At 43.3% G+C, this 14,358-nt stretch overlaps 3 protein-coding genes across 5 annotated transcripts; all 3 read right to left on the bottom strand.

Annotated features, from left to right (window-relative positions):
* Positions 1-78: 78 nt before the first annotated feature.
* On the bottom strand, positions 79-3,786 carry LOC120703745. 2 transcript variants are annotated; one of them, XM_039987906.1, is made up of 3 exons: positions 592-3,786; positions 432-512; positions 79-330 (listed from the first exon to the last, which is right to left on the bottom strand). In XM_039987906.1, exons 1-3 carry the CDS (start codon positions 981-983, stop codon positions 303-305), a joined length of 501 nt encoding a protein of 166 aa, XP_039843840.1. In that variant the 5' UTR covers positions 984-3,786; the 3' UTR covers positions 79-302. The 2 variants fall into 2 exon arrangements, with proteins under 2 accessions (XP_039843840.1, XP_039843839.1); XM_039987905.1 differs by having other exon boundaries at positions 463-512.
* LOC120702178 lies at positions 1,079-3,065 on the bottom strand. The gene is made up of 5 exons (XM_039985920.1): positions 2,975-3,065; positions 2,780-2,856; positions 2,469-2,690; positions 1,937-2,369; positions 1,079-1,665 (listed from the first exon to the last, which is right to left on the bottom strand). Exons 1-5 carry the CDS (start codon positions 3,063-3,065, stop codon positions 1,079-1,081), a joined length of 1,410 nt encoding a protein of 469 aa, XP_039841854.1.
* A 4,445-nt stretch (positions 3,787-8,231) lies between the features above and the next one.
* Positions 8,232-13,814, bottom strand: LOC120703744 (serine/threonine-protein phosphatase PP2A-1 catalytic subunit). 2 transcript variants are annotated; one of them, XM_039987904.1, is made up of 6 exons: positions 13,272-13,804; positions 12,204-12,318; positions 10,607-10,715; positions 10,431-10,508; positions 9,503-9,694; positions 8,232-8,689 (listed from the first exon to the last, which is right to left on the bottom strand). In XM_039987904.1, the coding sequence occupies exons 1-6, from the start codon at positions 13,522-13,524 to the stop codon at positions 8,516-8,518; spliced, it is 921 nt and encodes a 306-aa protein (XP_039843838.1). In that variant the 5' UTR covers positions 13,525-13,804; the 3' UTR covers positions 8,232-8,515. The 2 variants fall into 2 exon arrangements, 1 of the variants encoding a protein (XP_039843838.1); XR_005687216.1 differs by lacking the exon at positions 8,232-8,689 and adding an exon at positions 10,243-10,348 and having other exon boundaries at positions 13,272-13,814.
* Positions 13,815-14,358: the final 544 nt, after the last annotated feature.

Here is a 14,358-nt window from a genome sequence, read left to right as displayed (position 1 = left end):
AGGTTCTCTCGGTCTCAGCCGAGTTGAAGAAAGATCCAGATAATATATAAGCATAATATCTGCATCATAATGCAAGAGTTGACAGTAACCGCATTAAGTTTCTCATATCTCGATCACAATTAAGCACACCAAAATAAAGGTACCACATGCTAAGATTATGTCTAGGTCATACATTCACAACAAATCACTCACTAGTTATTACATATTCCAAACAGTGGTCATTTCTATACATTGAGCAAAGCAGCAAGCCTTGAAGCACCTCTTCCTCTGCCTGTACTCCTCCCCCTCCCAGTTGGTGGTCTTCATCCTCTATCATGAGTGGCACCATCACTTCAAAAAAAAGGAGTGAAAATGCTCAAAATGCATTAGTAAATATCCAATGTGGTATGTGGGCATGAACCTATTCAAATTATACTGAAAAAGTGATGTACTTGGCTGTTTCAGTACGTGATGAACTTGTACCTCCACCTCTCCCAGTTTGTGATCCTCCTCCAATATTACTTGCATCATCACTTGTTTTGAGATAAGAATGCATCATTAGGTATGTTCAAAGCATAAGAAATAGAAAACAAGTACACATGGATAACATACTTGGATGACCCAGTAGTTAATGATCGGCTACTTGTACCCCTTCCCCTTGTGGAAGATGTAGGAGAGTCATTGCTCTCCACCTCAGATGCATTCTCATGAGATGCAAACATCTTTTTCTTCTTAGCAGTCAGGCCCCCTTGGCACTTCTTTGTTGTATGGCCAAGTTGATGGCATTCTGAGCACCTCTTTCTTTTCCTAGCACCAGATTCATCTGATGCCTTAATCCTAGTTTTCCTTGGCCCGCCAGGCTTTCTTCTCAACTTATGCTTCTTTATTTTGTATCCAAGATCAACACGTGGCCAGAAATACTTTGATGTCATCGGATTAAACACACCTGAATATGTCTTTCTCAGCTTCTCAACAGAGAAAGAATCATGGACGAAGTCATCCATTTGCACCTCTCTACTAAGCTTTGCTATGAATGCTAAAGAATGTTTACATGGCTTTCCACTCACTTGCCACAACCTACAACTGCATGTCTTGAGCTTCAATTAACTACATACTTGTAAGATGATCCTGATGATGTAGGTGCAGTAACTTCAGCTGTTTTATTGCCACATCTTAAAACCACATGGTCCTTGATATCTTTGCTTTGAGAAGTTAGAGCCTTTGTTATATTAGGGATTATGCTGCCCTCCATTGATATAGCAATTTTCCTCCTATCATCAAATTTGGTTATGATCATCTGCCTTATAATATCATGCATCTCTACAATCTGCAAGTCTTTACATTTTCGTATCCAGTTGTTGAAAAACTCAGAGAGGTTATTATTGATATAGTCTACCTTGCATTGCTCAGAGAATTTGCTTCTACTCCACAAGTATGGATGATTCTCATCCAAGTAAGCAATTGCTTCAAGGAACCTTTCCTGTATTTGCCCCATGTGCCAATTGAACTTCTCAATAGTGCAAGCCTTGGCAGCCGGCCACATGTTATAATTGAACAAATCACCAGAGTAATGCTTCTTGAAATTTTTCCATAAATACCTCATACATTCTCTATGTTTGACACCAGGATACACATCCTTCACAGTCTCACCTAGTCCTTTGCATGCATCTGTGCTGATAGCCAAACCTGTTGGTGCACCAATAGCAGCCTTCAAGTCTGTCTTTAACAGGTGATTAGTGGCAAAGGAGCAAGGGTGTGTGTGTGTGTTGGGGGGGTCTATGTATCTTCTATCAATACAATGATACACAACTTTTCTGCGTGTTGGAGAAAAAAATAGCAGCCTTCAAGTTCTAGATGAACCATGTCTAGCTCTTTGTGGACTCAGTTTCAATTACACCATAGGCAACAGGAAAAAGGCAATTATTTCTATCTACAGAACCAGCTGTTGCCAACTGACCCCTTGACCTTCGCGTAGCATCTATAGCAATGTAGGGCCTGCATCCTTGCAGAAAACCATCAATGCATGGTTTGAGGGCCACAATGAATCTCCTAAAACAGACATCCCCTTGATGATTTTCAGTATCCAGCTCAACAATGCTTCCTGGAGCTGATTTGAGTAGCTCAGCTCTATATGTGGGCAGCAAGTCATAACTGTCATCCCATTTACCAAATATCATTTCTGGAGCCTTTTCCTTACCCCTCAAAACCTTGTTGTAAGGAACTTCTAGTGCGTACTTGTCCTTCAGCTTACGTTGTAACTCCGTAGGTCCCACGATTGAGTCCTCTTTCAAGAATTCAACCACCCTTTCAGCGACCCAATTATTTGATGCCATTGTGTCACCATACTGATTCACTGAACTGCATGTGTGCTTGGGACCGTCCATCTTAACCTGCAAGGGAAATAAGCATCTAATTAAGATGATAGTGTAACAAAATATCACAATTTATGGAAAAAACTATCCCAACAAAAGAAAGGTCCACTCGCAGACTTGATCAGCTCTCATAAAATTGGTTCGATATCGCTTGTTATCTTTCTTCACAATACGGAAATCATAATCATTCAAGATTGCATGTTGGGTTAATGCCGATTTGCATTGATTCACGTCATGAAACACACAACCAATATCAATACATGGAGCATCAACATCATAAGAACAATCAGGAATATCATCATTGTCATCTTCATGAACTAACTCAAGATCAGGCTCATACTCAGGTCAGAGTCAGAGTCAAAAAATGCATCTAATTCAGAGTTAGAAGATGCAGCCAATTCAGAGTCATAGCTGCTATCACTCAGTACATCATCTGTGACTTTCCTATGCACCTTCTTGTGCACCGTGGCAAGCTCATTTGTACACTGAGTAGGCTGTGTTGGATCTATGAAAGGATCCAAATCAATAGGTGCAGTACTCGGAAAGTTCCGAATAGAAGAGTGAAGCCTATGCTTGGTCGGTGAGAACTGCAATGGTCCTTCAAAGTCATTGATTTGACCAACAATATGAACTTCCCCCTTGTCTTTGTTTGTTGAGCTCAAACCACTCGGACAGCTGTTCATCAGATGTAATCCCAATAGAATCATCCCCCATTGTCCGCCACAAAGAAATGTATTGCTTTGAACCCCATACAAAGCTTTCACCAATGAAATCTACCAACTTTAGCAAGCTATAGTCATGGCTGTCAACAGTTATAGTCAAGGTTTCCCTCTTTCTATGTCTTTGGACTCCCATCCGGCAAGCTCCAATGTGCCCGAACCATAACAACAAGTTTTATGTGGTTGTCATTTGTCCTACAAACCAGAGCATGTTCTATAAGCTAGTTCATCCTAAAGATAAAGCACAGCTCTTGCTTTGGCCATGGATGAAGCACAGCTGTGGTGCTTAGCAGGTGCTAGGGGCCTTACCCTGCTCTCTACTCAGGGCATAGGTTAGTTGGCTAGCTTCTAAGAGTGGTTGCTCCTTCCAATATAAAGGGTGATTAGTTCCTATTGTTTTTCAGGGTGTGTGTGTGGGGTGTTTCGGGTCTATGTATGACTCTTTTCTTCTTCTGTCGATACAATGATATGTAGCTCTCCTACGTATTCGAGAAAAAAATGTTCATCCTAAAGACCTAATCAAACAACCCGATTTGTCTACTGCAGAAAGGATGAAGTTGAAGAAATTTACCCAAGTTGTTCCATCGTCGCCGGGTCGAGGCGCTCGTCACCCACCGCTCACGCTTGCCTCCCGCGTCGGCTACCTGCCGCCGCTCCGGTTCCTGGCGGCTGCCGCAGCGCCGAGCTGCGCCGATCCCACCCGCCCGCCGCCGCACCGGTCCCCACCCGCCTCCGCCGCGCCGAGCAGCCCGAGCCGTGTCGGCTCCCGCCTGCCGCCGCGTCGGTGCCCGCCCGCCGCTGGGCCCATTGAGCACTAGGGTCTGCCCGCCGCATCCCCGCACCCACCCGCCGGCCGCCCCCAGCACGACGACGCCGGCCGCCCCTAACCCTAGCGCCGATGGATGTGAATGGGTCACGAAGGAAATAGAGGAGAATGGGAGGGGAGGAGTTTTGTGTTTTGGATAAGGGGTAGTATAGTCTTTTCCCCTTTTTTTCTTTTTTGTGAAATTTATTTGGGACTATTGTTGAGAAACAGGGGCAAATAGTGCCTTCAATTTTGAAAACTAGGGGCAAACATGCAAAGATAAAAAAAAGGGCAAATGTGCAATTACAGCTCAAAACAATAATAGTTATACAATTGTTCCTATTTATTTCGTAATATAAGTATTAATACTATTTTCTATAAATTTGGTCAAACTTAAGATTGTTTGAGAATTTGGTCAAACTTGAGATTGTTTGAGTTCTCGGAAAGCGGGATTTACATCCTTTTTGGAATGGAGGGTGTCGTTCGGTGCTTCCATGCCGGTGATGGAAGGAGAAATCGCATGGTCTTTACTTCTAAAAAAAGCACACTATGTTATGTGATGCTTGAAACTTCCAGTCTAGCCGACGTTCAATTGCAATGTTAACTAGTCGCTCACCATTGTTGGACACAACATATCATCTTTTCTAGGCAATCTTTTAACTACTTTTCAGTTTGTATGAAATGATTAACATGTTCCAACTTTCTGCTAGTACTGTATATAGAATATAGACTGTAGATATTTGCCTAAAATCTGCCTGTGAACCATGATGTGACAGTAAACAAATCATCATATGGTTGTATTTGAGCGACAGTACAACTTGTACCAAGTACAATATGTACAGCCATGAGCATAGATGCTCGAGCAGATTTTACGGTGCTATAGAACAAATAATTACAATGCAACGTGGTAGCATAGATCCTGCATATATGATACAACTAGAATTTTCTATCAATATAATATTTGCATGGCCCTTAGTACAAAGAACCATATATATGGATGCATGCTTAATGCTTTTAAGCAGCTCCTCCCATTACAGTTGCACCACTGACTTCATCAACTGAAACCAGCATCTGCAACACATTTTCCATGGTAGGTCTTCTGTTTCTATCTTCTTCCAGGCATGAAACAGCCAGCTTTATCATTGTTCTTGCTTGCAAGTAGTTGAATTCGTCTTTCAGTCTGGCGTCAATAAATTTGGGGACCCATGATTGTTTGGTGCCATCCAACTGCAGATTCTCTTTGAGCATCCTGGCTATCCTTCCAAGGACCATCTCCACCTCCTCATCCTCATTCTGTGACCGACCATGTTCCTTCTGCCTTATTCAGACTGTATAATCTGAGGTTGCCGTCATAATCCAGTGTCAGCCACCTCTTAATCCCTGGACCCCAATCAGAAGCTGTGAAGGTTGAATTGTCACTTGCAAGGAAATGTCCCCAGGTATCCAGAGAACCAGATGTGGTGCTATTGAACAGCACTCTAAGGTTTTCCCAGATAGTCCCACTTGGACTTGGCCAATAGATAAAAGAGTTGTCCTCCTCATCATCAAAGAAAGAAAGAAGGTGTCGGTCATCGAAATGAAAGCTGTAGTGGCCAGGAACAAGTAACCTGTTAGTAGATACCAGCTTCATACGAGCAGTAATGCTCTGAGTAGGTAGCAAGGTACCAGCTCTTAGGAGAATCGAAGCTTTGCCACAGGATATCACCACCTTTGCCCTTCACAATGAGGTTCCCATTGTCCAAGAGTTGGGCTTGAACATGCCCCGCGTCCGAAGTGCTCACATTGTTGCTCCACACAATATGTCCATTGTAATCTTTCAGAACCATGTTTCCGTCAACATCTAACATGACTTTGGATCCCCAGGTGTGCACAGCGTGGAGAGGGTTCGCGCTCCAGACAATGGTCCTTTCGGATGATCTGGAGAACCAGATGGCGAAGGTGGAGTCAATGGGGGAGATGCTATAGAAGCCGCATGGGTATTCAAAATCTTGAAAAGCAATTTTTTTGACAGTCTAAATCATAATTTTTTGGCATGCGTAATTGATTATTGCATCAATTTAACACTAACTGACTAGCTGTACAATATGTAGCAGTACAGCCAATTTTTTCTTACATTTGTAGACCGATATACAGTAAGTCTAAGATGTATAATTAAATTTTGGAACGACGACAAACTTGAAAGGTAGGAAGAAGAGCAGATCACACTAGCTGATGCCCCTGTCGTGCGCCCGCACACGCTAGTGCGCTCGCCGCTGCCGCCAGCCACCGCGGAAACGCGGAGCACCTTGGTTCACCGGCTGGCTCCTTGCCTTCTTGCTCAGTTGCTCTGCGCAAGTGCTCGTGCGCCCCTGGGCGGCCCTACGCAGCGCTGCGTGGGCGCACCGTGCGTGGCAGGCCACCGGAGCCGGGCCCCTGCCGCCCTACGCGAGCCACCAGCGCGGCGCGGTCTGCGTGCGTGCGCCCCGGGGCAACGAGCGCCGGGTGTCCGGGCGCTAGCCGTTGGGGGCGAGATGGCCGGGCGGCGGCGAGGCACAAGGCGGCGCCCGGCGGGGGAGACGGCGGACGGGCGGGCTAGGGCAGACGGCGAGGCGCGGGGGGAATCGGCAGGGAGGGAAAGGGAAGGCATGGAGAGGGTAGCCGGGCCTAGATGACATATATTTTGGGCCGTGTGGGCCGGAGGTAGGGGATGGTAGGTGAGCAGCTGAGAATGTTTGGGCCATAATGGGATCATAGGAGCATGTTTTGTTGTGTTATTTTCGCCTTTTTTGAACCATATACATGGGGTATACTACACATAGAATTTTGTTTCAAAAAAAATGGGCATTCAGTTGAATACCTTTGAATTCAATGGGGCCCGCCCCTTACGGAGAGGGAGGAGCCCGCGGAGAGGTAATCACGGGCTGTGACACTTGAAAGTAGATGAATCAAAGTGAGGAGGAGAATACAAGCTGAGCATGCATCCATGGGATATGCTGCAGCCAAAGTGTGCGGAAGCAGATGGATGGACGCGAGGAGAAGCAGATGCAGCACTGGGGTTGTCTTTGGAACGGTGGAAAAACACAAACCATTCAAACTGCAATGCATTATTAGTGATGGCTCATAGGAAGGAAGGTCATTTTGTTCTTTAAAGAAGACTGACTGACGGGAAGGTCAGGTTTGAACTTTTTTTTTTTTTTGAGCGGAGGTTTGAACATTGGTATGTGCGGACATTAGGCAAGTGCCCTCACATGGGTGGTATGATATCTTATGGTTAGCACATCTGGTCCTGCAAACTTTTGTGCAAGTGTTCTATGGAGTAGTATAATGATTGTGGCCTCCTGTGCAGTTGTGCTTCGTAAAGCAGATGAATTAGGTGGAAAAGGAAGGTAGTCAGTTCAGTTGTCAGTAGTGCTGTGAGCTTGTGCCGACTGCCGAGTGCAAAATTTACCTACGTCAACATCTTTAGCTTGGGAACCGTTCGATTCCTTTTCCTCGACGTGTTGTCAGCAGGTCAACACGCCAAGCCTCCTAGCTAGAGAAAGTTTGGTGTGCCTGTTTTGACCATGTCCGCCTAATCCCTTCCCGGTGCCCACCACGACACGACAAGAGCTCGTGACACAAAAGAGCTCCGTTCAGTGTCTCTGAACTTTCCAAGCGGCTTCATCTGAAAGACTGAAACCAGCTGCCCTGCTCAAGAAAACATCGTGCAGGTTGCCCTGCCCAACAGGCTACAGCCATACTGTAATTCTCAATGTCTGCGCCTCGTTTAGCTGAAGAAAAAAGGAGTAGAAATAGGTGATTTGGAGCTCCTGCTAAGACCAGTAAGACGTCACACCTCCTTTCTTGCACTCTTGGCTTGGCTTCTCAGGTTCTCTCGGTCTCAGCCTGTTGGCCTAAAGGAACTGACCTCGCCTCATCCACCTACCGTGTTCTCGTCCTGATCCAGCCAGCTAAGTCGACGGCAGCCACCCGCCGTGAGAAGCTATGGCAAGTGAAGGTTGCTGGTCCATCTATCATGGGCTCATGGCATTGGCACGGCGCAAGTCAAGCTCAACAAATTTTGTGTAAGCCAACGCCTCGTGTCATGCAGCTATGCAAGTGGCGAGTGGCGGCTGAGGTGACTTGATATGACGGGGTTGTTCCGACCGGGAACTAGAGAATTGCAAGTGCACACACATCCACAGATAAAACCACCTTATAAATCTGAGCACAACCCAAACTGTGACCTGGTACTGCAACTTGAAAACATACCTGCTGGAGCTGGACCATTGAGCTTCGGATCTGAGGTAGATGATCACACCCAGCGAACCACCACAAATAACACCAGAAGAAACAACGTAACATCATGCCCATCACCTCTTGCATCTTATATTCTTCTGGAGACAACGAAATATATTACGAGGTATTCTATTGCAGCTTCTCTTCTCTTGTGTCTCAGAATAATACAAAATGGAGGTACAGCAAAATGAAAAAAAAAGGAAAGAAAATCCCAATGCCCCGTACTTTTAACATGCTCTATGAAGTTCTGAGAAGCGGCAACAAAATCTCCACACCAAAGAATTAGGAGGGGTACAAGGCGGCTGAGGAAACAGATATTCTAATGGCAGATCTACAGACCCAGGCCTGCGGCAGAGAGAAGTTAAAAGGAGCCGACATGACGATTACAAAAAGTAGTCCGGGGTCTTGCGTGTCATGTCTGGGTCGATTTGCCGTGGAGCTGGGTCGAATTGGAGGAAGTTCTGATCCATGTTCTCTCCAATTTCGAGGATTGCAGCCATGTTACCGCATCGGTAGCAGTAATTTGGTGCGCTGAACACCGTCACAACATTCTTATCCTGCATGACACAATCAACACAAGGCAATGTAAATCATTCAAGATTCTGCAGGACGATGTTCCAGTTCGGTGCTCCCATGCCAGTGATGGAAGGTGAAATCGCATGGCCTTTACTTCTAAAAAAAGCACAGTTGATGGTGGACTGGTCGTAGTGGGTGATGGTGGTTGGTTCTACATAATGCAATGGCCTGTGCATACTTATGTGTGTCAGATAATACATAGACGGCTTTCTAAGTCATATCTATGTAATCTCTATGTTGCTTAATTCTATATGTAATTCAATTATTACAGCCTAGATCTTTGAATACTTTTATTGGAAATCCATTGCAATGCACGGGCAACCGGCAAATTCATAAAAAATAATGCCCTTCATTAGTGAGCATAAGATGCTTAAAAACCATGCTATAAAGCCGCTCGCTATTAATTTTGACCACTAGTTCAAACTTAACTATTGGTGAATTGTCATGTGGAAATTGTACAGTTGGATTTATGGTGAAAAATACTTCTAAAGGTTTTCAATATAGTTTTGATTTAACAAATAACGGTCAAAGTTGCAGTATGGGGACCATGTCGATATCCAAAATGTCATGTGTTAACAAATGGAGTATTAAAATCAGTATTTTTTATGTATGGCAACAGTGATTCTTATCAATAATTAGGAGCCCCAGAAACTTCGGCAGAATTGAGTTTGCCCTACTTCAATAAAAAATGCCAAGACAGTTTTTTGTGTGGTAAAAATGCTAAGACAGTTTGGTGAACAGAATTTTCAACAGAAAATAAATGATGGTTAGAATCGATCATACTGGATACTAACCTGACACCAATTGAACCCTTCCATTACAAGTTGATGGGCCCTTGAAATAAGTGTTAGTCCATTTGTATGGTTGAATTGCTGCGCGATATCTTGCCCAAAGGTGTATCCAGCACCTCTTGGTGAAATTCCCCATCCACATCGATCATCCGGGTCAGACCACAACAGATCACACATAGGCCCTTCATGTGGGACCTGCAGTCATTTTAGGAAACAGAGGAAAGTATTAATCAAGGTAAACAAAACTTTTGTAAAACAGCAAACTCATATATACAGGTGTTATGATGTTTACACCATAAAGCCCAATTGAGGTGTCAATTGTAGATCATTAAAGAATGATCCATGCCAAGAAATTGGATAGCTAAAATATCATAGGCTTCTATATTAAAACCACTTTCTCACTGCAACTGAACTAGGAAGTAAAAGATCATGTAAAGCTCACTGCAACTGAACTAGGAAGTAAAAGATCATGTAAAGCTGGAAAATGGAGTCAAATGGATTCTGTTTTGCCTTACAGAATTTCACTGGGCCATAGAATAGAAAACCACACAACTGCAACAAGGTGGACAAATAATTCTCAAATCTGGAGTTGTTTAGTTTCTACGGTTCTTTCCACAATCACGAAAGCATTCCCTGTCCCATGCAGAATTGCAGGTGCAAATAAATCGCTCAAAATCATCCTTACTAACCTACCTTACAGATATAGTTAATAAATAGAACTATCTATTTCTTGAGAACCAGACCTTTCGTGTCTATGCAGACTTCAGCGCCTTGTTCTATTATCAAGATATGTCAAACATAAATAGGATCCATAATCCCATTTCACAAGAAAGACGTGCACAAAATGGTCTACAATTCAAAATATGTGAGGTGCATAGTTATCCACAATTAGCAACTAGATCATATAAATCATGGAAATTTTATTGCCAACCTCTTGTATGCGATCGAGAGCACGGATATTATCCAATGTATCCAGCGATGGAGAGAGACCACCATGTAGGCAGAAGACCTACAGAAGTACAGAACGATATTTTCCGCTTTCATCAGGAACACACAGAAACAGAATTGCAAGTTCACACCAATGTACAACATAAACATAGAACAAACCTGATTTTCTATAAGAGCTGTGAGAGGTAAATAATCAAACAAGTCCGTGAAGTACTTCCACACGTTTGCATTTCCATATTTCCGTAAGCATTCATCATAGAAGCCATAACTGTAGCCAAACACTTCATGTAAAGAGCAGCCTAGCACTTTGGGTGTGTTTGTATAATTATATTTCACAATGTAGACCAATGCAACAAAAACAGAAACAATGTATGATTCATCGCAAAACCGTGTTGTTATTGGAAGTAAATTTCAGAATTCTATCAGCATTACATATTGAAGCAATTGTGGTTTCAGCAGTAAGTGCCATGCCGTGACCAAGAAACATCCTTTCCATGCAAATAACTGACTAATTCATTACAAATCCCGCAGAGAAGCTAAGTTGTGAATATAAGATGTGTTGAGACAATCACATGCAATAGAAAGAATGCAAGTAATTGATCATTGTACAAAAAACCAGCTAATTGTTAAATTAACCAACTGGAATATTCTGTAGTTAATTTAGTTGTTGAACTTTAAACACAAATCTATATTTGAAGTCGCAACTTTTTCAATCTAACTAAGCCAGCAGAATAATTCACCTTGCAACATTTTATTTATTTTCTTCAATCTAGATAATGGTATGAAGATGAAGGTTTGACAAGCATGGAAATAGAGAGTGCTGGTTGGAAGGTTAGATAAAAATGTGTACACGAGAGGCCCCTCACTTTCTTTGTAGAATGTTGTTAAGAGTTTAGAGGCCTAGGTCCCCAGTAAGTATAAACTATAATATCCAAAATTTACAAAACCAGTGAATCTACATCCACAGGTTCAGTATTCCATATCCATGTCACTCCTCCACATTCGCATCTACTCTAGAAAATGTTTCTACCTCAAACCAACATTCGATCAAATTTAGAATGTGGATAGAGAGTAGAGACAAAGTTCAAGTTCTGTTAGCCTCCAATTCTCAAGATGAGGAAAAAAAGGAGCCTGCTTAGCCCTAACTTCAGTATCAGCTTGTGACTTTCTAAAGCTGAAGCTTAGGTCGAATATGTGGAGCTCATTGGCCCCCCTCCTGTAAACCTAAGTTCTTTTCTACTATCACAAAACCCAAAAGGCAATTAAAACATGGAGTTCAAGAGAACAATACAAGAATGAAAACATAAATTTTGTGCCATAAAATGATTTAGTTTCATAGCAATTACGTGATCACATATGTAGTCCAAATATTATGCTAAGTTAAAGTTACAAGCATCAGATGCCCTTGACCATAGAAGTAATGCAGTTTATCTTAGACAAGGATTGTTAACGAAAATGAAGCAAAGAAGGACAAAATTCTTAGTGATCTGAGTATTCGAGAAAGTAATTGATTCGGCCAAGAGATAAAGATAACAATTGCCTTAATTCTCTTGACAGTCAAACCTTTAAGTACATTTTGTACCATTCATTAGTATGGACTCAGTGTCCAAGAAATAGCCCATTTCAAACTCAATCATTTCAGGAAAATTTACTTAAAAATGCCCTCGTTTTTTTCAGTGATTGCAATAAGAGAAATCTTTTGCTGAAATTAGCAACTCTACTGCTGTAGAGTTCAACTAGAGGAATAGGAACTCACACTTGAGTTATTTGTCTGCTCTCATGATTTCCTCTCAATATTGTGATTCTGTCTCTATAACGTACTTTTAAAGCCACTAACAATGTCACAGTCTCCACTGAGTAGTAGCCACGGTCTGCAGAAAATACCCATAGTCAATTCAACTATGGTATTGAAACAAATAGAACTATCAAAAAGCAATAGAAAATATAGATAGAAAGAAAAGCAGCTTGATTAGTCCCTTAACGACTTAACTAAAAAAAGGTAGCACTCCATGGGAATTGTCTATATAATACAATACACAACTAGGAAGCAATGCATCTAAGTGTCCAAGAAAGTTTAGTAGTCATGTTTGTATCAAATCCATGGCCATATCCGAAGTGCATACAAATTTCAGAAGTAAGAAGCATGTGTTGAAGACACAAGGTTCTTACACTACCACCATCACTTTCAAGAATGCTTTGCGTAGACGGTCAATGTAACCAATAGTGTAGCTGAACAAAGCAGACAAAAATAAAGGCCACATCCTTATTATTTATTAATCTAGCAGTATAGAACAAGCCATGCATGCAATAAAATTTAAAAGGTTCACACACTTTCAGTTTCCCGAGAAATATTTTCGAACTTCATATAGACAGTACCTGGAAATATTTTCTACACACTTGCTATAGGTGAGAACTGAGAAGGCACGAAAACGCTTTTAAGGAAATATATTCGTTTCCATTAAAAAATAAATATGCTGAACATATTAACTTCTCATCCGCAAAAAAATTGAGTTTGAAGTCAGTCAACAGATACCCAAATCGACTAATCCAAATCATAATAACAACATGAAACAGTTACTGATCTATGAAGCAACAGTAACAAAGAAATAATCAGCTTCAACAATCCATTTAGCATCAGTAAGCCCATCGCAGATGCTCCAGCCCCCAAGCCCGAGCACCTGAGCACCTCAGTTCCCCAGCAGGATCTATTGAAATCAAGAACTAACAGTGACCAGAGAACCAGATCGAACCACCTGACAACTCAATAGATCGGCAGGAACCCAGCACAGGTCGCAGGAGGGTAGAAGAGGCAGGGGGGACTGACCGACGTAGTCGCCCATGAAGAGGTAGTTGGTGTCGGGCGCGTCGCCGCCGATGCGGAAGAGCTCGATGAGGTCATAGAACTGGCCGTGGATGTCGCCGCAGACGGTGACGGGGCAGCGCACGGGCTGCACGTTCCACTCCTCCATGAGGATCGCCTTGGCCTGCTCGCAGAGCGCCTTGACCTCCGCCTCCGCCAGGAACTTGCACTCCCGCAGCTGCGAGATCTGGCGGTCCAGATCCGCGTGCGACGGCATCGTCGCTGCCGCTCCGCTCTACCCCAACCTCCCCCCTCCCCCTCCCCCCTTACCTAGCTCCCTCCGCCGCCGCCGCCGCCGCCGCAGCCGAGGAGGAGAAGGGGGAGCGCGGGACCTGGCGAGCCCGCCGACGACGAGGGCCGCGGGGGCGCGGGGGCTTCGAGGGGATCGACGAGGGCGGAGGAGGACGAGCAGGCGCTAGCGCTCATGCCTCCATTTTCTTCTCAGAGGCTTCGCGGTGTTTGTGCGTGGATGGGGGGGAATTTTTCTAATTTTCCTTTTTTCCTCCTCGCTGTCTTGGTATTTGTTTTGGATTTGGCTTTCGGCTTTTGGGTTCGGTTTGGCGATTTGGTCCTTGGTCAGAATAATTTTTATGAAAAGGCGAGGGCGGCGCCCTTTCCAGGTGGAGGGGATGTCAGGATGTTCCGTGGTGGGATGTCTGTGGGTTCTTTCCTTCCGTGATTGTTTGAATTTTGGATGAATTAGTCCCATTTTAACCTACCTCAGATTCAACTTTTTTTTGAAACCGAGAGCCGGAAAAGTTGACCTGAATTACTTTTTAAAGTGAATGTTGGAGTTGTGTTGATTTGGACTTGGACCACTTTATACATCTCTGAATTCCGAAAGACACTCTAGACTACACCAAAATTACACAACTTTTTTTTTTGTTGCTTTAGCTTCAATTTTGGATTTGCCATACAACATACCCAACTACAAAGCCATCAGTTGACGACTTTTCTAGTGTTTTGTGATATTTGTCATTATGTATACTACTTTGATAAATTCCTTTCTCTTCGTACATCTTTGGTCCTTAGAAACCAAAAATCAAAATCT

The sequence above is a fragment of the Panicum virgatum genome, chromosome 4K, assembly GCF_016808335.1.
Source record: "Panicum virgatum strain AP13 chromosome 4K, P.virgatum_v5, whole genome shotgun sequence".
Classification (NCBI taxonomy): domain Eukaryota; kingdom Viridiplantae; phylum Streptophyta; class Magnoliopsida; order Poales; family Poaceae; genus Panicum; species Panicum virgatum.
The sequence above is the reverse complement of the archived record's forward strand: the minus strand, read 5'-3'. Positions and strand labels throughout refer to the sequence as shown.

Excerpts from the sequence above, each read along its gene's own strand:
- LOC120702178 (XM_039985920.1), bottom strand. The coding sequence starts at position 3,065 with ATGGGGGATGATTCTATTGGGATTACATCTGATGAACAGCTGTCCGAG. Across the intron at positions 2,691-2,779 it reads ATAGGAAAGTCACAGATGAT|TATGAGCCTGATCTTGAGTT; the intron begins GTACTGAGTGAT and ends CTCTGACCTGAG. Across the intron at positions 1,666-1,936 it reads TGCTACGCGAAGGTCAAGGG|GTTTGGCTATCAGCACAGAT; the intron begins GTCAGTTGGCAA and ends GTGCACCAACAG.
- LOC120703744 (XM_039987904.1), bottom strand. The coding sequence starts at position 13,524 with ATGCCGTCGCACGCGGATCTGGACCGCCAGATCTCGCAGCTGCGGGAG. Across the intron at positions 10,509-10,606 it reads CAGCTCTTATAGAAAATCAG|GTCTTCTGCCTACATGGTGG; the intron begins GTTTGTTCTATG and ends GTACTTCTGTAG. Across the intron at positions 9,695-10,430 it reads CTCTCGATCGCATACAAGAG|GTCCCACATGAAGGGCCTAT; the intron begins GTTGGCAATAAA and ends AAATGACTGCAG.
- LOC120703745 (XM_039987905.1), bottom strand. The coding sequence starts at position 983 with ATGGATGACTTCGTCCATGATTCTTTCTCTGTTGAGAAGCTGAGAAAG. Across the intron at positions 513-591 it reads TTAACTACTGGGTCATCCAA|TGATGATGCAAGTAATATTG; the intron begins GTATGTTATCCA and ends TCTCAAAACAAG. Across the intron at positions 331-462 it reads ACAAACTGGGAGAGGTGGAG|TGATGGTGCCACTCATGATA; the intron begins GTACAAGTTCAT and ends TTTTTTTTGAAG.